At 43.9% G+C, this 21,374-nt stretch overlaps 1 protein-coding gene across 5 annotated transcripts in view; it reads right to left on the minus strand.

The window, feature by feature from the left end:
* The window catches only part of FRMD4A (FERM domain containing 4A), a 301,515-nt gene that overhangs the window by 236,709 nt on the left and 43,432 nt on the right, over positions 1-21,374 (minus strand). The window contains exon 1 of one of the 5 annotated variants that reach the window (XM_044423316.1): positions 13,582-13,773. The exons of 2 other annotated variants lie outside the window; for them this stretch is intronic. In XM_044423316.1, coding sequence (XP_044279251.1) covers positions 13,582-13,740 — 159 coding nt within the window. In that variant the 5' untranslated portion in view covers positions 13,741-13,773. Of the gene's footprint in view, positions 1-13,581; positions 13,774-21,374 lie in introns of those variants that run through there. 2 more of the 5 variants (XM_044423313.1, XM_044423312.1) reach the window with 2 other exon arrangements.

Genomic DNA, 21,374 nt, shown 5'->3' on the forward strand with positions numbered 1-21,374 from the left:
CAGGGAGAGCTGAGCCACTGCCAGCTTCCACTAAATCCAGCTGGAGTCTCAGCCCTTCCTTCTCATCGGAACATTTCAATAGCCAAACTCACCCATCTTAATGTATTGGAGGGCAAAGGCAGTGTGGAGGTAATCCTTACTTCCATGTTTTTCCTGTGCTCCATGGAATGTCTATGGCAGCTAGATAGGATTGTGCCCTAACTTCTTTTGAAGGAAGATAGACTGAACACCGAAGCCATCCATTTATTTTCATCTGGCCACCCAACTTGTGTCATTCTGTTTCTAGTTATAAGCTGCTATTTGCTAAGGAAGAGGCTTGCCACTGTGTCTGGAGGTACCACCCACCTCAAGAAATCACTTTGCTGTCCAGCCTCAGGTTACCGCACTTTAGCTTGCCGCAATACTTCTGTTTCATAAAGCTCGTTTCTTAGTAATAGGCTTATTTCACCAAGATGGTGAAGAAAATAGGCATTTGAAGTTGGCATTCCTAGAGCAGAGAGGCCCTTGCTGCTTCTAGTGAATCTGGAAAAGTTATGCTAGAAAAAGTCATAAAGCACAAAGTAAACTTTATTTTAGTGCACCTAGCATAAACATATTCAGCCAAAACTTAATAAACCCTTGTACTTTCTCAAATGGAGCTGTGAAAAACTATCCAGGTGTTGCTTCTTTGCTTTCTCAGATGGCATTTTAGTGTCATATCAGATTATTTTTCTGGCAACCATGAGTTTTAAATATGTTCCTCCCCACCTCTAAGACCCCTCTTTTGTGCCAACAATGAAATTGAGCAAAAGGTGATGTCTGTGCTTTTAAGGCACAGGGGAAAAAAGTCAAGTACTTTATGAAACATTTGGGGCTAATCATCCCTCTCTGAAACTTTTTTTCTTTTGGTAAGAAAAACTGTTTGAAACTCATAAATGCTTAAACATGTAACTGTAAAGTTTGAAGGGTCTCAAGGGTGGCTGTAATGTTGGCTAATTTTCTCAGCACAGAACTATAGAAAAATAACCTTGTTCTTGCTCACACATTTACAATGTCCAGCCTTTTTACTTCCCTATAGAAGATACCCTCCGTTAAGCACAATCCGTTTACTACTCTAACACAATCATTTTACATCAGCCTTTCCCTAGTGCCCTCCGGATGTTTTGGATGTCAGTCTTGTGAGAAATGAAAAATTACTGTTACTAAGCGGTAAGGTGAAAACCAAAGAAAGGGTGAAATACAGGGCTAGGGTAGGATCATTGAAATCCCTTAAGGCCAAAGGACCTGAGGATAGAACCATGTAAATAGTTGTAATAAAAGTAATAGTGTTTCTTACATCAAAGTTCTGAAGAATATCAGAGAGGGTAAAATGTGTGTGTGTGGGGGGGGGGGAGTGGTAAAACTGTCACCTTTTGTGTAAGGGAGTAGGAAATTGATTGCCTTTTACAACTGGCCGTAATGAGCCTGGAGGAAGGCCTGTTCTTCCTATCTCATCCTCCCACAAGATTTAGGAAACAAGTTGGCATCAAGTGAGAGTCTACAAGGCCAAGCCGACCTGTTGAACGTTTAGAAGGTAGTGCGCACGCTTAATAGGTTCATGAATAGTAACTGACACACCTCTCATAGGTAATGGGCTCATTAGCATGAACATGGGATGTATGAGTGGGAGGGGGAACATATCGAGGGGTAGTAGGATGTTAGGTGGACAGAGAAGATTGTAACTTCTTAGTAACCCAGCCAATGGGAGAAAAGAGGTACGGTCTGCGAGCCGGGAAAAGGGAATAAAAAGCAATGTCTTGTGTGTAAACGGCACGCTGCCTGTGTGGTGGGCACCTGCTCTTGCAAGAACATATTAAACTATTACTGCTTGGTACTTTGCCTCCATATCGTCACTACTGAGATTTCATTTCCTACAAGTCTCCATCAGCCCCATCCAGCATGGCGAAGGGTTCAGAATGCTGGAAGTTGTAGTCCAAAGCATCTAGAAGGTACCAGGTTGGAGAAGATGCTCATAATGTTCAAAGTACAGGTTTTTTTAATGTTCTGAATTATTCCTGTAAGGTTCAAGTGGCCCATTTTGAATCCACTGGCATTCATTCCAAAATACTGATCTAGAGTTTTACTTCCCTCTGATTAGAGAAAGCAGCTAAGCCTGATGCTTTGGTATTTGCTAAATCTCTTTGGATGTCATCCTGCCACTAAATATGCATTTCAACAACAGCCTTCTTTCTCCTGTGTCAAACTGCATATTCTCCTCCATCAGCCAAAGCAGATCAGTGAATTCAAGGTACTGAATGGGGATTATTTCTGAGTACAGGTGAGTAATCTTGGGGTGTATAACAGTCCAGCAACAACCAATATTTTTGCGGTTCATTCCCAATCATTTCAGATGGTAGCTCCTTCGCATTAGCTGCCTTGTTCTTGTTTTCAGTGGATTTTAGAGTTGACTATATTGATAGAATACTTTTGGAAATGGGTAAAACTACCAGGAAGCATTTCTTGAATTTGTATTTTAATTTGAGTCTTGTATTTTATTAAGGGCACACATTTTTATACACTTTTTCTAAATGCATGCATTTTTGCATGCCACTTCCCACTATATTATCATTATTCCATTCACAGCTTGCCTTACTTTCACTTGCAAGGCACTCAAGCATTTTCCTTCTCCATTTTACCATCATTACAACAACCCTGTGAAGTAGGTTAGCCTGAGAGTCCATGACTGGCCCAAAATCACCCAATGAGCTTCAAAGAAGGGAAGAACATCCCAATTCAAGACTCTTAACAACTATACCACACTGGCCTTCTGCATGTAATATGGAAGTCTTGTGTGCACATTTTCCTATCATATCTATTTTGGTGTACCTTTTTTCTTTTGTATTCATGAACTGTATTACCAAATTCAGATAAGTGCAAATATTGGCATATCACTGTATTCTGGTTCTCATGCAGGTTTGGAACATGTGAATGCAATAAGTTCATCCTAAAATGTCCCACCAAAGAATTACTACCTGCCCTGGTTCAGACGCCATGCTCCCAGTGCTGCTTGGTTAGCTTTACCTGCTCCTGTGATGGGACGATTCAAACAGGCTGCATGCATGAGCATGTGGTCGTTCCCAGTAAACCAGGCTAAGCAACCTGGCTTATTGAAATATCCAGGTGTGGCCAAAGACTGTTTTCTGTCATTATCACATCTGAATGGCTGTTAGCTTTCTAAAACTTTTGAGAACTATAACTCTCAAGACATATTGGGTGTGTGGGGAGCAGCAAAATTTATTTTCAGTGTAGGAAGCTGCTTATACCAAATCAGAATCTGGCGGGCAGCAGCTCAAATCTCCAAGGTCTCAGGCAGAAGTGCTTTCTATACCATCCTTTTAACTGGAGATGCCAGGCATGCAAAGCTTGTGGTTCTTTCATTGAGTTGTGGTCCCTCTAAGCTGTTTTCTTGTTTTTCCATGGTCGCTACCTGCACGTGTTTGGACCCTCACCTATTTCAATAACTGAATTCTTGATCAATATGCCTCCGCTATGTGTTTGGCTCAGAGGCAAGAGCTGGCCTTTCCAGTTTCTTCCGGGTGTGGTTCTTGCCACCAGTGATCACTGCTTCATTCTCCTGTTGCATGCCTCGGGTCATGACCATCCCTGTTAGTGAGCAAGATTATCCAGGTTGCTCCACTATGATACAGGCCACCATAAACTGTAATATAGGAGAATTGGGCTCAAGAAGGATTGCTCCTGATTTGCACTGACTGCAAAGGCGTTTTAGAATTTGTTCCTGCTCTCTCTGCAGTAGCCAAACTCACTTTGCTCTTTAATCTCTGTTTCCTCAAGTTTCATAGTCTCATAACTGGGTAGATTAATGTGAAACGTTTAGTCTCTCATGCCTGAAAGCAAAAAAAGAAATGTGCCCACAGAACTCAAATTCACATTTATCTACCCAGTGATAGAGTTCTAAATCAACTGCTGTAGGTTTTGCAAATGTTAAATGGCATGTTTAATATTTCAGGCCTCATCTTTCACATGCACAGTGATCAGCCGTATCTCTATAGAAAGCCTTGAAATGTAGTTGTCAAGCATGGGTACGTAATCACCGTGAAACAGAATAAGACCTTTGGCCAAATGGAAGAATATAAAAACTCACTGAAAGGTATGTACTCATTGGTTTATTCACCTCTTCCACCTGCCCAGGTTGGGGCTCTCTTCCAAATGGAATTCATGGGGGTATCTCAAGACCAGGTTCACAACTTGCTGCCTAGGGACCAGAGCTCACTGGAGCAGCTCAAACCCAATTACAGTCCTTTTTAACACAAGCACAAGACATAGAAACATAGAAACAGAGCGATTCAGAAGGGGTCTCCTGGGCTATCTAATCTGATCTGCAGCTCCAGCCGACTCTGCTCGCGACATGCCCACCATGTGCATGTTCAGCCTAACACCCACACCGATGGGGCCTCAACGACCTCTCATGGAAGCCCATTCCACACCCTCAGGGTCCTGACTGTCAGGAAGTGCTTCCTGGCATCTAAATGGAACCTTGGTTCCCTGAGCTTTGCTCCGTTGGAGCGTGTCCTGCCTTCCTCTGCAGGGGAGAACAGGTCTCTACCCATCTCCATGTGACATTCCCTCACATACCTGTATGTCACCAACATATCCCCTCTGAGTCTCCTCTTCTCCAGGCTGAAGAGACCCAGTTCCCTCAGTCTCACCTCATACGGCACCCCCTGCAAACCGGCCACCAACCTTGTGGCCCTGCACTGCACTGACTCCAACCTGGCTATATCCTTTCTGTAATGAGGGGCCCAAAACTGAACACAATACTCCAGTTGCGGGCGCACCAGAGTCGCGTAGAGTGGTAGTAATACCTCTCTCGATCTAGAAGCCACACTTCTGGCTATGCAACCAAGGGTGGCGTTCGCCCTCTTGACCACCGCATCACACTGCTGACTCATGTTTAGCCTGCAGTCAACCAGTACCCTGAGGTCCCTTTCACAAGTGCTGCTCTCCAGCCACTTGTCCCCTAACCTGTACTTATGACACCTATTCCTATGCCCCAAGTGCAAGACCTCACACTTATCCACATTGAACACCATCCTGTTGTCTGCTGCCCACTTCCAGAGTTCGTCCAGATCCTTTTGGATCTGGAGTACCTGCTCCTCAGTTGTGGCCACTAATCCAGTTTTAATGTAGTCTGCGAATTTGATCAGCAGACTGTTCACCCCTTCTTCCATGTCATTGATGAAAAGATTAAAGGGTCGGCCCCAGGACAGAGCCCTGGGGGACCCCACTTGTCACATCCCACTTGGTCCATTTACTATATCCAGCAGCAATATTGCCAACACTGTATTTGCATTAAACAATTCACTGAACTGTTCATGTTAAGAAATCTCTGCTAAATCAAACCTACACCAAGAAGACGGGGTAAGCTACAAGGCATTTCACACAGCCCACACTGAAGCAACAAAAAGAACCCCTGCTCTTACCAAGTTCTGGTGTCCTGAGCTGCAAAAGGACACCTTCATCCCATGGCAACTCCCCTCTTGGCTGTCACTTCACAGCAGACCAGCCCACCAGGCAAGATGGGAAGAACTTTCCCTGGAGAGAGACCTGCTAGCTGTCCTAAACATGGTCTCTCTCTAACACACAGCCACTCCCTTGTGAAAGTTCCTGAGCCTGAGGCTAGGAGGTGGAAGCAGCCACATCCTGGTGGTGAACATTATTCCCTCACCCCTCCTCAAGGCAGAGTCCCTACTTTGCATGAAGAAGGTCCATCCTCTGTCTTTGATATAGTCAATGAGACTATTTTAAATGAACTGTAGACAGCAGGGCTGGGAAAAGCTTCTGCCTGAGACTTTGAGGAGCAGCTGTTCACTGGAGAGTAGTCAAAACTGAGCTAAACAGACCAATGGTCTGACTGATAATGCAAACAAACAAACAAAACCACAGAACTCTTCCATCACCTCATGCTACCTCAAATGCATGCTTTTCAACAGACGCCATTCACACACAAGTGAACTGACTCTGTTGAGAGCCAGTGGCATAATGATGAGAGTACTGGACTGGAGCTCATGGAAATTCTGGTTCTAGTCCCCACTCACCCATGAAGCTCACTTGGTGACTTTGGGCCATTCACAAACTCTGAACCTAACTTACCTCACAGCACTGTTGTGAGGATAAAATGGAGAGGAGGAGAACACTGGAAGCTGCTTAATGTTCTCTGCAAGAGGAAGGAAGATGGGCTATAAATGTTAAAAAGAAAAAATAAATAAATCTCCATGTGACTGATTTACAGTCAGCAGCTTCACCTGACATATGCCATTGGGTTGCAAGAACACATTGGAGGCAGAAAATTAAATGATCTAAGACTTCCCTACATAAAAGTAACTCCTGTACATATAAAAATTAGCATGGAAGTGAAAGTAGGCTAAAATCTCATGGTCCAAAGTAAGTAATGTGAGCTTTTTGATAGCATAACAATGTGCAAATGTGAGAGTATTTCCAGTTATCCAGGTTTTGCACTAAATTGAAACCATGAGACAACTACAAGATGAAAATGTCTGTGCATTTGGGAAGTGGCAAGTTCCCATAATATCAAAACAAAGCAGCCAATTCAAACCTGACAGATGAATCTACTTTCAATTTGTTATTCACTGGTATAACTTCCTTTTGTTACTTTCAACATGGTAAGTTCAGTCTGTAGCTGGGATCTCAACAACCATGTGAGGGAATCAGGGTATGTCCCTTAACATTATTGCTTATTGGGGATTCTCTTGAAAGACAAACTTTTAGTGAGACAGCTCAGTCCACCTTAGTAGTCACATAAAACATCTTTCCTCTCTTTAAAGATGAGGTTTTTCTGGCAAAAATAGTTCTTCAAAGTTGTTTTTCTCATTCTAAAATTTATTTGGGGCCATAAGAGGGTTATGAGACCTTCAAGTTGAAACAGCACAAGGGGATAAAAATGTTGTGAGCAACTTTAGGATAGACAAAGCAAGAGTTCTAAGCAACTAAATAAACACCAGCTGAAGAGACCCCAATATTGAGACTACCAATAAGTCTCAATTGTACTGAAATTTTAGGTCAACCTTTCAAAATAGCTATACCTTGACACAACACTTTCTAGCACCACAAGAGGATATTTCATATTGGAATCTAGGCTTAGACAGTATCCAAGGTACCAAAGGGAGGTTGCCAGAAGTGAAGCTGATAGCTTGTGCTGAATCTTGGAAATGGGAGAAGTGGGGTACACCAGGAAGATCAGTGGCAGTTGGTGCCCTTTATGGGTGGTGGGAAAGAGGATACAGCAGATGCTCAGTTCTGCAGAGAGTGTCAGAGGTGTACCGAAAAAGACACTTGGAAGCAGCGAAGCAAAAGTACCTGGTTGTAAGGTTTTCTCTTTGCCACAAGTGGGCAGGGAATCAGAAAAAGATCACTGCCCTATTGGCTCCAAATAGAGAGCCACCTCTGAAGGAGGTGAGGTTTTTAAGCCTTCTGACCAGGTAGGAGCAGAAACTGTGGATCTTCAGCCAGACCAGTCTAGAAATTTCATACTACTACCAATTGCAGGGGCAGCATTTCACACTGATTTTCTTCCTGGACCAGAAGATGCCCCTGAGGCCTGAATGCAAGGAAGATGAATTGCCCAGGTCCTAGGCCATGCAATTTCTAGTTCCATCAGAACATTAAGAGTTGTGCTGGACCAGACTAAAGCTCTATCTAGTCCAGCATTCTGCTTCCACAGTGGGCAACCAGAAGCCTACCAGAAGCCCACAAGTAGGACATGAATGTAACAGTAGCACCCCCGCCCACCGTGATTGCCATGCAGAATCATACTCCTCTGATACTGAAGGTATAACTTTATGCTACAGTACCCTCCATTAAAGAAAGTGAGGTATTCAGTTTTGCTGGGTCTAAAATAAACAGCTACAAATACTCAGCTGAATAAACAGCTCAAGACTCAATTGTCTTGAGACCTTCGATATAGATGGGGCATAAATAAATATGTGTCTTCTGTGCATTTGCACTAACTGTTCCTACTCACAGAGTACAGTTTAATCTGTCAGAAGTGCAGCTGTGTTTCGCCTTGGAACACAAGCTCATGAGATACCTTCTGGTAGCACATCACCAACTATCAGGCTCCATTGAAGCAACAGGTTCCAGATGTTTGTGCCCATGGAGGAAACTTCAGCTTATCACCAAGATCCATTAATAGGCATTCAAATATACAAAAGATGCACACTTAACAGCCACTGAAAAATGTCTAAGCACAGGGAAGCTACAATTCCATTTGCTAACCTATTTGGTCTCCTTAGAATTCTTCTTTCAGCTCAGTTTCCTCCATTCCTCAAATAGGATGGCTTGTCTTCCAACTCTAGCTTAATTATTCACTATTTATTTATTTGGTTTATATTCTGCCTTTTCCTTTTTTCTTTTTAAGAACTCAAAGTCACTGACATCATTCTGCTCTTTCTGCTCTCAATCTTATACCCACAACAACAACTTTGAGTGGTAGGTTGTGCTAAAAGTCCATGACTGGTCCAAAGTCACCCAGTTGATTCCATGGCCAAGCAGCAACTAGAACCTAGATTGGCTGAGTCCCAGTCCCATGATCTTAACTGCTATACCACTGGCTCTCAACTGGAGAAAGTTTGATTAACTTCACTGTAGGTAAACACAATTCTCACTTTAAGGAAGAAGTTATATTTTCAGTCTATGTATGAAGTTTAAGTGGTTAAGGGCACAATTCTATGCATGTTTAGACAGAAAAAGTCCTACAACTCTCAGCATGCTCCAGCCAGCATTTCTGGACCTGCAGGGCTTTCCCCCTATCTAATCATGCACAGTACTTCCCTTTAAGGTTATTTGGTCTGCAGATAACATCCTTGTTTACAGCACAGAGATCCACAACTTCTTTTGCTCATCCCTGCTCATCAAGGGCCAGGAGGATACACAGGAACACAGAGCCGAAGGAAGGGAGAGAGACTAGTGTTTTATGACATGCTAGAGGCTGAAGGTGGAGGAAGCACCATAATTCTTCAATGATCCCTAATTCAAAAAGAACTGCTCCCTGGAACTGCTTGCCACTTGGGAAACTGGGGAGCATGCAACAATATTCTTCTGTTCCAACATGCCCATCAAAGTGTTCTGGTTGTTCTTTGCCTCAGAGCTGGTGTATATCTCTGTCTCAAGCTCATATGTTGCCTACAAGACAGGTGGAAGATTCCCGTGGAGATCCTTCTCCTGTAAGACTCTTCCATGAAAAATTTTGGCATTTTAAGTTGCTGTGAAGCAACAGGAAAAACTGAGGACCTAATCTTGAAACAGTCCGGGGCTCTGTCAGGCTCCTACATGATCAGTTTAGCAGAATTCCTCTCTTTCATTTCATTTCCCAACATTGCATGGGAAAATGCAAAGAACTTGAAAGGAAAACAACGAAAATGAATGCATTACACCCTGGAGGAAATACTGGTGCCTGGTTTCATTATTCTCCTGTTAAAAGAGCATAGTTCTCTGTTTATCCAGTTCCATTCAACCATTATGTTTTATAACTCTATGCAGTATTATTTTCAACAAAAGCAAATTGCTCTAAGGAGGGCAGAACCAGACATTAAGACTAGACATGGGGTCTAATTCTCCCTCTTCCTCACACAGCTAGAGCAAGGTGTATGGGGAGGATGCTTTGGACCTCCAGTCCCAACCAACATGGCTAATGGCTAATGAATGGGAGTTCTAATGCCAACCATCCAGAAGGTACCAATTTGCCCTCCCCCCTGAGCTAGTGAAACCAACTCTTATCCTGCCAGCAGCAACCAGTGATACAGAGTGAAGGTGGGATTCACTAGAGATCACAGGAAAAAGCAGAATTAGAGATCATGGGGTAATTGCTTTCAGTAGCAACCTCACATCTGCCACAACAACTTGTTCTGCACCAAGAGGTGGGATCTTGGGTACTTTTGCTCTGAGCCTCCCCCCTCACCCACTAATGTGCAGGAGAAATGACTCAATTGCACTAAAAACAAGTGCAAGGCATAAGGGGCCCAGATAATTATGCACTCTAGAGGAGACATCTGGAGCTAAAATTGTGAGCAAAGTCAAGCCATGCAAAATGGACATGCTTCTAAATGGGCTTTGATTTCGAGCGTACTTCAATGAGCTTTCACAGACTAACTTTATGGATCTATGCAGAGCATTCCAATTTGGACAAAAGGTTCAGCAGAGCAATATCCCAATTAGCCAATAGTAAGGGAGACAAAATAGCCATGCAAAACAGTAAGAGAAGCAAAATAGCCATGCACTGATCTGTTACGACTGGAGCCAAACTCTGGGGCCCTGTGGTTTGGGGACTACACAGAGGGCCCCTAAAGAATATAGACAGGCATTTTGGTAATGGAAACAGCAAACTCTGGCATGCTAAGAAGCGCAATGCTGTTCAGAAAGGGAAGACCATTCACCATTCACTGATGTGCACCATGCAGATTAAATCCATCTTTGGATGACACAGCCAATGACCACACTGGAGCAGCAAGTGAAGAAGCCTCGCAAGAGAGGAGCAGAGCCACCTTCCCAAAGGTGAAAAGGAAAAAAGCAGGCAGTGGTAGGCAGGGAAGCACTGTCTTCCTCACTGTCTCTCAAAGGCAGGGAGTGAGTGAGAATAGCTGACCCACCGTGCAAGACAGGGTAAGGAGGAAAAAGAGTAGGGCAGTGTAGCAGGAGCCCCAAGAAAGCACTTTGCTTGAGTCCTCCCACAAACCCTCAGTCAGCGCCTCTGTCCCAGCTCCAACCGTTCCCTTCCTGGGCCTGTTGCCTTCTATCTTGCAGTTGCTCAGTGTAGGAAGCAGAGAAAGATGATGGCCAATACCATTGAACTGCCCAGTCCAGACTGCTGGTGGGAAATTTGGCCCAATCCTGAAGCATTCGGGTTAAGCAGTAATTGGTTAAAGAACAGAAAGAAGAGAGTGAGAATAAACCTTATTTTTCCTCCCAATGGATGGATGCAAACCATGGGGTCTCATAGGGTTCTATGCCAAGATCCAGGCTTTTCAACCTACTCATAAATGATCTGGAATTAGGATCAAGCAGTGAAGTGGCCAGACCTGAGGCCATCCTATAAAGCTGACTGGTGGGAGATTCAGGACAGATAAAAGGAAATACTTCCTCACTCAGCACATAGCTAAACTGCATGAGATACAGCGACGGCCACCAATCTGGACAGCTTGAAATGGGGATTGGACAAATTCATGGAGGAGGAGGAAGCCTCCCGATGGCTATATGCTACTTTCCAGCAGCAGAGGCTGTATGCTCATGCACACTAGTTGCCAGGAAATCGTTGTACTCATTCCCTGCTTATGGCATCCTGGCTGGCTGCTATGCAATCAGAAAACTGGACTTGATGGACCATTGGTAAGCTGCAGTAGGACTTCTCTTAAATTATGCTCCCACCATCATAGAGAGCTAAATAAGTTCATATGCAACCTGCATGGCTGTAATCACACCTTCTCCCTTCAATATAGGTAGCTACCATCTTCTCATGCACTGCTATGGGCTTGTATCACTAGGCAAATGGTAATCAATCAAGGGGCAAGGAAGTTCCCAGAGCCTTCTTTTCTTTCCCTGTTATTCCCTTCATTTAACCTACCATGGGCTCAGCATCAGAGGCATACAATACAGTCTTTTGAACCCTTGCTTCTGAACCTTCTGACTGCCCCAAAATACAGGCAGCAAATGGTTAATTCATTCTGCCTGAATGTCCCTACACTTGAGGGTCTCAGCTCTAGGAACAACCTGGAGTCCGACTGACCTCTCATAGGAGTCCTCTTTACTCTTTGTTAATAGGATCCTCTGCTCCCCTCTGCGACCTTTCCTGCATTTCCAGGGTCAGTAGTGCCCCAGCTCCTATTTTCTCTTTGAGTCACTTTGTTATGTTTGTCCAGAGTGCTACATTTGCCACTTTTGCCTGCAGAGAAAGCTTTATCTGCTGCCCTGCTGGTAAAGCACCTTGAGTCTACAGCCATGGACCATGCCCTCAGCATCTCCACCTGTGAAGCCACATTAAATAGCCTGTATGAGCTGTATGGGTCATTGCCCTTGAGTCCAAGAAAGATGGTCAGGCACTGAGTCCGCAGCACAGAGAAGGGACTATTAAATGTTTCGAACTAAGCATGACCATTAACAAACAAACCATCATTTGGAATTCTAAGGTAACACCTGGTTATAAAGCTCTCTATCCAAACTCTTTCAAAAAAACAGTTTCTGGTGGCTCCGATCTATTTATGTGACCAGACTTCCAGCATCTGGGCAACCTTCCATTTGTAGAGTGACTTGTAAGTTATACAGTTTGCGTTCCTCTACAGTTCAAAGTGGGAGTCCATTCAATCCAGAAATCTGAGAAAATTTCCACAGGTGAAGCTTCAATCACTTTTCAGCAACTCTCACACTATTTATCTAAATGCCTGCTCATTTTTCACATGGAACAGAAAGTGGAGGAGAATTTCACTGGCAGTATGAATTAGTATTCTGGACAAGTGAGCTTTTCCTTTCATACTCAGACTGATGGAAGCAAGAACAGCTTCAATCATCATGCTTAAAACTGCTATGCACCATTCCTTTACTTTTTGTGAAAACCCATGCTTTAGCACAATACAAGGAAGACCAATGTAGGTTGCTAAGGTGCTGTTTCTGGGAAATGGCCATCCTTCCTGTAACATCTTGCTTCAGTCTGCTGGACATCACTTGAGCTAACAGTGACCTTTCTCAATACCACTGAGAGAGGTAATGAATAATAAGGTTCACTGTGACGGTGTGGCACAATCCTGACCTTCTGCTTACTATCTGTTGTGCAAAATGGCCAGTGACCCAAACCAGTTGCTGGCCAGGGAGCTGGCAGCAGATCTTTTCTGGGGCAGGAGTAAGGCAGAGAAGAGAAGCAGGAGTGCCAGCACCCCAGTTCCACCAGATCCTCCCTCCACCCTCTGGCAGCAGTTGTTACATCAGCTGGAAAAAGGAAAGCAGGCCTCTGCTGAGGAACTAAAACAGTTGGCTCCTCCCTGCTGTGAACTATTTGCATTCCAGCTGGTCATTAGAAAGCTTTATAATTAAGAGCTAATGCCTGCAATTGCTTTTTTTCTCCTCCCTCCTGATCCCCTTTTCTCTTGTGTCACAGCATTTAGTCTTATTATCTTATTAATAACCTCTGTCTTATTATCAACCTCTGATCAATAATAACCAATCAAAAACTGATTGATCATAGATCGATAAGGTTGCTTTATTAATGATTTGTTTGGACAAATTTTTCAGCTAAGGAGTGGAATAAAAAGTCTTTGAAGATGTAAACAAACAAACAAAGCAAACCCTGCCCTGAGCTAGTTGGAGGAGGTGGCAAGATTGTGATACAACAAATAAACACAGAAATACCCTGAAAATGAATCTGGTGTGTTAGTTTGATGTTCTACATGAAGCAGAATTTAGAATATTGGTCCTCAGTTCAAGAATGTTACAGAACCATTGCCATCAAAGACCAATACTTATATGATTTTTCAGGCACTTTTCTCAAGTAAAGAGATGGTTAAGAATACGCATCCCCCCCATATTTATTCATCTTTACCCTACCTGGTACACAGCTCTGGAGATGCACCATGGTTTAAGCATGAGCCGTACCACCTGCAGATTTCTGAACCGGTAAGTCCCCAGGACCCTTGAAGTCAGGTTCCACACTAGGCTGTCCCAACTGTAAAACAGATCTTCAAACCTAAAAAGTACAGCAGCCATGCCAACTAGCAAGACGGAAGGTCTGGCACTGGTAGTCCCGGGTGGTTTGCTAATTTTTCCAAGACTCTTAAAAGAACGGCAAGGTTAAAATGTCACAGTGATTTTCCATGAAAGGAAAAGAAGAAAAAACTGAAGCCAAAACAAACCATTTTAGTAGGAGTTCCCCTGCACAGGGAATCGCGTTTCCAAGGACTCTCTTTGTATCTCTTGCACTAGGGATGATGCAAAAATATCCTCCTTTTGCTACAAAGAGAACTGCACGTCTTAAAAAGTTGGTCTTGCGGTATATAGTCCTTCTCCCTGTTCAGCTCCATGCAGAAGAACTAAGAAACAAACTTACATCTAGAATCATCAGTTAGCCGGGACTCAAAGTGCCGGGATTCCATCCAGAGAGGATGGAAAACAAACCCCTTTTCTGTCTCTCTCTCTCCCCTTCTCTGCCAACATTCTCAAGACATTCCATTTTTCTGTTTAACTCTTGAAGGTGCAAAGTACAACCACTGTAGAACAGCTTTGCAACATAATAAAGAGCTTTCTTAAATGAAAACAAAATCGAACATCTGGCAGTTATTGCAATCTACCACAGCCTAGCCATTACTGCAGTTTTAGGGTCAGATGATAACCCACTTATCAAATTAAATCAAAGGTTAACCTGCTCCAATTCTGATAGTCTGGCCATTGTTAGAGGTGAGCAAGTCTCGTAAGAAAGGAAAAGGCTAATGGCCTTCATATGGCAGCAGGGCTGGTGTGTTCCTCAAAATGACTCTCTTTTTTCCTGCTGGGTACACAAAGATCTGCATATAAGAGTTCTGATAAAAACAAAACCAAGGCTACACATCTGCAATGATGACCTGGAAGCTTCCACAAAGACAGAAAGCTGCTCTTGTGCATTGTCACTGCATAGCCATGGGGGTGCCTCCAGTACCAGATGCAGATCCTAGCTTGCTCATGGGCCCAAGTCAAGGTATCGGTGGCAACAGTTAAAGGAGGCAGGGAGCAGAGAGCTCCTCTTTCAGGACTGAAAGTAAAAGGGGCAAGACTGCCCCCCTCAATATTTAACCTTAAACCTGTTACAGGCAGTAACTTAAACCTCAGGAGAGGCATTTCAAGCGTTTAGAATGGGGGAGGGAGTTAGGAAAGCTGGAAAACCACCGAATGATCAGCTGTCAGAGGAAAGAAGGGTGGCTGTCTGGAGAATACTAGGGGGCTGGACTGGCCCCCAGGCAGGCTGGATTTAACGTGGTTCAACACCCTTGCTTTAAAGCCTTGCAGGCACTGGGCCTTAATGCTTTAAGGGTCACCTCTCCCTGCTAGTAGCCACATGCCAACTGAGGGCTATCCATCAGGGAACTTTTCAGACTTTGCAGCAGACAAGAAGGATGCAACAGCTAGAGGTTATGCAGGTGGTCCATGGGACTACAAAACTAGGTGCAGGAAGGAAGAAGCAGCCTTGATGCTGGTACGGGAAAGCAGCAATTTGTTTTGTGAAGAATACCCAAGGCATTTCAACTCTAGGTTTCCCTAGAGCAGGGGTCTCAAACTCAACTTACCTGGGGGCCGCTGGAAGTAGAATCTGGGTGAGGCTGGGCCGCATCAAGTATTCCACCACCACAGTGGTGGTGGGCCGCTCATCCTGCGGCCGGCCCGGGTGCCACCAGTGCTTTGAAGGCCGCAGGGCCCCTCCCCCATGCCCCGCCCGGCCCGGCAATTGGCCCGCGGGCCGCGAGTTTGAGACCCCTGCCCTAGAGCAAAGCATCTTACATCTAGAAGAGCAAAATGTCTTAATGTGCGGAGCTGATCATTTGCTGCCTTAGGGAAAGGACATTATGGCACTACTCCCTAATTGCACACACAGAAGCTGGCTGGCCTGGCCAGTGAGCGTTACTTCAACACTGGCAAAAAGGTAGTGTCCTCTGCTACACCCAAGGTCTGCAAGGGCATATGGCAGGCACACACACCTCTGTTCTCCAACCCTTGGCTGCTGCCCCCTTCCTCAGAGCATCTTGGGCCCAAGATAGCCATCTCACTCTACCTGATGGTAGGGTTGGTGATATATGCTAAACAGCATGCAACAAAGCATGCTCAATACTGCAAAATGAAGCCTGGTTCCCTTTTGCTGCCCTCATTTCATATGAGATTTCAGTATTCTATATTTTTAAAGCTAGACAATATAAATTTTGTCAAAGAGGATTAGAGTCTGTTCCATCCAAGTAAGTCTGAAATATGAAGAAGGGGTGACTACGATTGTGACTACAATTGTGTTATGTTAAACCTGTAGTGGTGCAAAAAACCTTCAGTGAACAAGGAAAGAGCATTGCCAAGACTATCAGAAAAGTTAACCCAGCAGAAGCTAGGGATGCCATGGATATGAGGAGATTGTTACCAAACTCACCTGCAGCAAACAGAAGGAAAGTTCATGCAAAATGGAAAAACTGGATACAGCTGATTATACAATGTAAAATAAACAGGAAAGGAAAAGTAAGAGGGAAGTAGTTCTTGGCTGAAAAACCTTAAATAATGGGTTGGGAGTAATACAGTATCATGGTTTACAGTGGCCAAATCTGAAGCATGTTTACCCAACATGATGTCCAACCTCTGGTGGAAGAAAAGCAACAAGAAGATTGAGAGTGCTGTAGGGCTATGCCTGAAGTTAGGGGCGTAGAGCAGGGAGGTTTAGGGTACAATCCTATGCATGTTTATACTGAAAAAATAGTTGTAGGACATTTTTCCTGTCTAAACATGCATAGGATTGTGCCCTTAACTATTCTTTCATCTGGAAATTGGTGCATGCTGTGGAAGGATAGTTACTATAGACACTGACATTTTGCTTCCAGATCTAGCCAGAATGGTTTGTTTTTAGCCAATAAATCTTTGAGGGTTTCAAAGTCCAAGCAAGTCTGTCAAATTCCTTTTTATTGTCATTAGATAATACATGCTTATATATCCAGCTGAATGTTTCAGCTCTCTTTAATCTAAATTCAGAGGGCCTTTCTATCATTAACCAGAAAAGAGTATTTATTTATTTAGGGACTTGGTAAGCAACCAGAATTCCCACCACAGAAAAAGGTAAATACAAGATTGTCAGGACCTGGCCATCAGAGAATGCCACTCCGTCAAGACTGTGCCCATCCTAGTAAATTCTGATTTTAAAAGAGGGAAATGTGATGGCTCAGACACTGGAAAATGCACACCGGTATTGATATATGACAGTATTTAGGAAAAGAGGCTGAAGCATCTTCCTCGAGTAAACTGCAGCTCTCCCTGGCCTATGTCAGGCCACTCTTGCTTCGCCCTTCCAAAAATCTGGACCTTTTGTTATGGAATGTTTAGAAAAGCTAACTTGTTTTCAAGCATCTTTTTTTTTCTTTCTTTTTTTGCTTGTGGGGGGGGGGCGAGTTATTTTAGACATATGAACAGCTTGTGTGTGCTGAAATGGACTGAAGCAGCAGTACGAACAATCCCTCTAAAGTTTCCATGAAACTTTGGGGGTGGGGGGCCACGGGGGAGAAAAGCAGGTAGAGGTTCCTTTGTATTTTCTACAGCAGGGCAAAAGGTACCTTGGGGGCAAGAAGCATTTGAGTGGAAAAGACTCTAAATAATAAATAAGCTCTAAATAAGAATAATCCCTCTTTCCCAGTGCCACTGTTGTAGTAAAATTCAGAGAGCCTCCAGGTCAATTTTTTTTTCAGTAAAAACAGGTCTGGACTGGCTCCAGGTCTGAAGTAGTAACATTCCCTCTGAGCAAAGTGTCATCTGATGGACTTATGTTCCACTGGGATAGGAAATAGCAGCACTCTAAGGAGCATTGGGTATTATTAGTATCATTTATTTTATTTCTATACCATCCAACAGCTGAAGGTCTCTGGGCAGTTTATAACAATCCATAAAACAGGCAATAAAAAGCAGTTAAAATATAAAATCATAAACAATTTATCAAACAATCTACAAATGTTTTAAATAGCTAAAAGAAACATTAACAAAGAATAACAAAGAAGGTGGGGCTAAAAACCATTCTAATTTCTGGCAATGTCTTTTGCTCCTGGGCATTGTGGGAAATTTACATGGCAGTCCAACCCAGCTGCTTGGCACCACTTAAGGCTGCATTCAAATATTTTGAATGGGATGCAGTAGGCATCCATGGTGGGCCCTGCCTGAAGATGGTGGCTCTTTAGGTGGCTACTACTCAAATACCAAAAAAGAGGGAGTGCTTCAGTTAAAAAGAGGACAAAAAAGGGCTATCTGAAATTTGCCTATGGTCATTTATTGGCATAGATGCCTAGAAATAATCGCTAAAATTAAACAAAAATATAATGCTTATGATCTTACCACAGTTGGGAAGTCCGTCCCAAGATGACCTGTGTGTCTCCTATTTAGTCTTCTGGCCAGGAGCTACGTTCGATGGACAACAGAAAGGTTTCTCCCAGCCCTCCCATTCTTAGGCTTCTTTGTCTTTAAACAGGGCCATTCAAATAAATCATACCTTCATACAGAGGACTGTCCTCTGTAAAGTCAGTCTCATGGCCACCCACCCAGTCTCATAGCCCTGCATCACAAGATCCAGTTGTAGTTCTCTAGCATCTCATGTAGATGGGCTATTGTCATGCAATCTAAACTCTTTGGTATTTTGAAGGAAGATGAGATGAAGAGAAAATGTACCATTGTGACTTTTTGAAAATCAATTTTAAAATATGTGGTCTGAGCATTGCGGCTCTGTATCTACAGGGTTTGGAACATCACTGTTGCCAATACTCTGTTCAAACACATAATTGCATAGGGAAAAGGAGTGGTTCATACTTACTGATTATAGCATGGAAATAAATGTAAAAAACCTAAAATCACAATACATACTTATTTCACTGGATAGATTGTAAGGAATCTCTGAAGGAGCCATTTAAAATTAGGCTATACAAATGACCATTTTAAAACAAAACTCTCCTTTGTTTAGAACAGCTTGATCAACCTCCTGTGGAGACTTTCCAGCTGATGAGGTTCATATAATATTTAACATGGATTTATCAAAACACAAGCAACTCTCAGTAGAATGAGGGAGGATAGCAGGTCCTCATTCTAGAATTCACAATGCAGAACACAACCAGATGTAAAACAGAACAACAAGGGTTCCTTTGGTTTTAATGGTTGTACAGAAGCGGAAATTTTGGCATGTCCAGTTTATCATTGTCCAGGCTAGAACGATTGCAGATCCCCAAATTTGCTCCTCTTCATAACTAAGGTACAGATAATAATATTTTAACTTACTGAGATTGGAGATAACGGTGGAGATGTCTCACATTTGGCATACTCAGATTGGAAATAACAGCAGGAATATTCTCCAAGGGGATTCTTCTAGGAGGTAGGACTTGGAGGCTAAGCCCTGCCTCTGAAAGAATCCCAGAAGAATGCATGGGCCAGATTCTGTGCCCTGCATTGCCCCAAATCTGACCAATGGGCTGGAAGCTCTGCAGCCCTGGCTAACAATATAAGCCTAACCAGAGATCAAGTGATCATATGGACAGATGGCCTTCAAACCTGGCTGGTAAAGGAATGTTTGCTGCTTGCCTGGATAAGAACATTAGTCCTCTTGCAGCCGCCTGGCCTGGCTTTGATATCGTCTTCAAGTTGTTTCCAATAGCACTGGGATTGAGGGGAAGGCTATAATGTTCACTTTGGCTAATATAAATGTTCCAGACACATCTTGTTTTTGATCACTGCATGGTGTTATAATTATTTGTGCAACTCAAAACCACAGGTTCCTTTTTAAAGATCTAAACTTCACTTCAAACCCTTCTGCCTTTGATCTTCTTTTAAAAATAGCTATGCTGGTGAGCAATGGAAATATATTGGGACTGTATGTGTGAATATTCATTTCATGTGAGGAAATGAGGTTGTTTTCAAGCTCTGGTTTTTTTCTTAGGGAAACAAAGACCCAGAGTTTGCTTAGTATGCACATCTGACTTCCATCTCATTATGCAGAATGTCTCCTTTCACAAGAATAGAAGGAGGCCATGATGGATTAGACCAAGGTTCCAAACAGCCTGTGCACTGGCTGACCAAATGCTTCTAGGACACTCATAAAGAAGGCATGCTCAGGCAATAGCACGCCATGGTGTGTGTCTCCAGCACCTGGTACCTAAGGGTATATAGCCACTGAACATTTCCGTTGCTATAATGGCTGATAACTATTGACATGTGTGGCTGAATACTTTTGGTCATTAGGTATTGTCTTTCTGAAAAGCATAACTGGCTCTTTACAAAATCTCCTGCAATTCAGTGGAAGGCACAGCCTCTGTTTGGAAAGCATTATGAAAGGCTGGTGTTGCTGTGCCTGTTATTAAAGAAAACAGAATCCATCTACAGAAATCCCTTTTCCAAAGCAAGGAGCTTGAACTGCTGAGTGACGTTAGGATAGCAGCTTATATATCACCAGAAACGAAGCCTTGAGTTCTCAAGAAGAAGGACAAAAGAAGGCACCAGTTTGCCTCATGTTACTGCCAGCAGATTTGTCTGTATAGGTGGACATTTGGAAATTATTAATCACTATTATTTGAAGAGTAATACAAGACATGCCATGACAGGCAGACTAGATGACCTGTGCGCTTGCTCAGACTGCCATGGAAGTACTAACATCATGCTCCCTCCTTTTCTTCCTTAAGCTTCTTTGACTTCAAACCAGACTTGGACTGGACAGAGAGAACTTCTTCAAGGAGAGGACTGTCCTCTAACAGCCCTCTCAAATAAAGCCTTCCAAACTGTTCTCAGTAAAGCAGGACAAATGGGGCACCCTAGATGGAGCTGACTTTTGATGCGGTTCCTCTTGGTTTTCTCATACAGTTGCATAGCTAGTAACAAATTTAGCTAGGATTTCAGTACTAAACAAGGCTTTATTTATTCATCAGGTATGATCCATTTTAAACCACCATCATCCCCAGCAAACAAAGAGTGGTAACTGGTACTTCCCTGTCATTTGTCTAAATCAGGGGTCCTCAAACTTTCTGAATAGGGGGCCAGTTGAAAGGCTGCGGTGACCGTCGCGGGCCGGTGAGGTGGGGGTGCCTGGGGGCGCAGGCTGGTGAGGTGCTGTCGGGCGCAGCAAGGTGGCATCAGGCACATGCGGAGATCTCCCAGTGAGTCCAAAACCATCTCTGAGCGAGCAGGCCACCACCTCCCTGCCTGCGCTGCAACGCAGTGGTGAGCATGAGCTAGTATGGGAGGCAGGTGGCGGTGGCAGCTTGCTCGCTCGGAGACCATCTCCCCACCTGTGCAGCAAGTGTGCGGGCAGCAAACTTCAGTGCGGGCCAGACAGATGGCCATGGCGGGCCGGATCCGTCCCGCGGGCCGTAGTTTGAGGACCCATGGTCTAAATCATCAGTGGGCAAATTGTGGATCCTGGGCTGAATGGCACTTTCACTCGAATTTCAAAATGTCTCTGGACATAATCAGTTTAGATCTCTCGCAAAAGCCCCTCTCATGACCATCCAAGGGGCAGGGAGGAAGAGGGAGAAGGAAGTGGCAGAAAAAGGGAGAGAGAAAAAAGGATGGCACTAAGATGGGGGGGGGGGGGGGGGGGGGGGGGGGGGGGGAGCTAGCCAGGTGTGACTGTGAGCCTGCCCATGACTAGCTACTACTTCTGAAACTCT

Source organism: Varanus komodoensis, unplaced genomic scaffold (assembly GCF_004798865.1).
Source record: "Varanus komodoensis strain SLA01 unplaced genomic scaffold, ASM479886v1 scaffold13_3, whole genome shotgun sequence".
Classification (NCBI taxonomy): domain Eukaryota; kingdom Metazoa; phylum Chordata; class Lepidosauria; order Squamata; family Varanidae; genus Varanus; species Varanus komodoensis.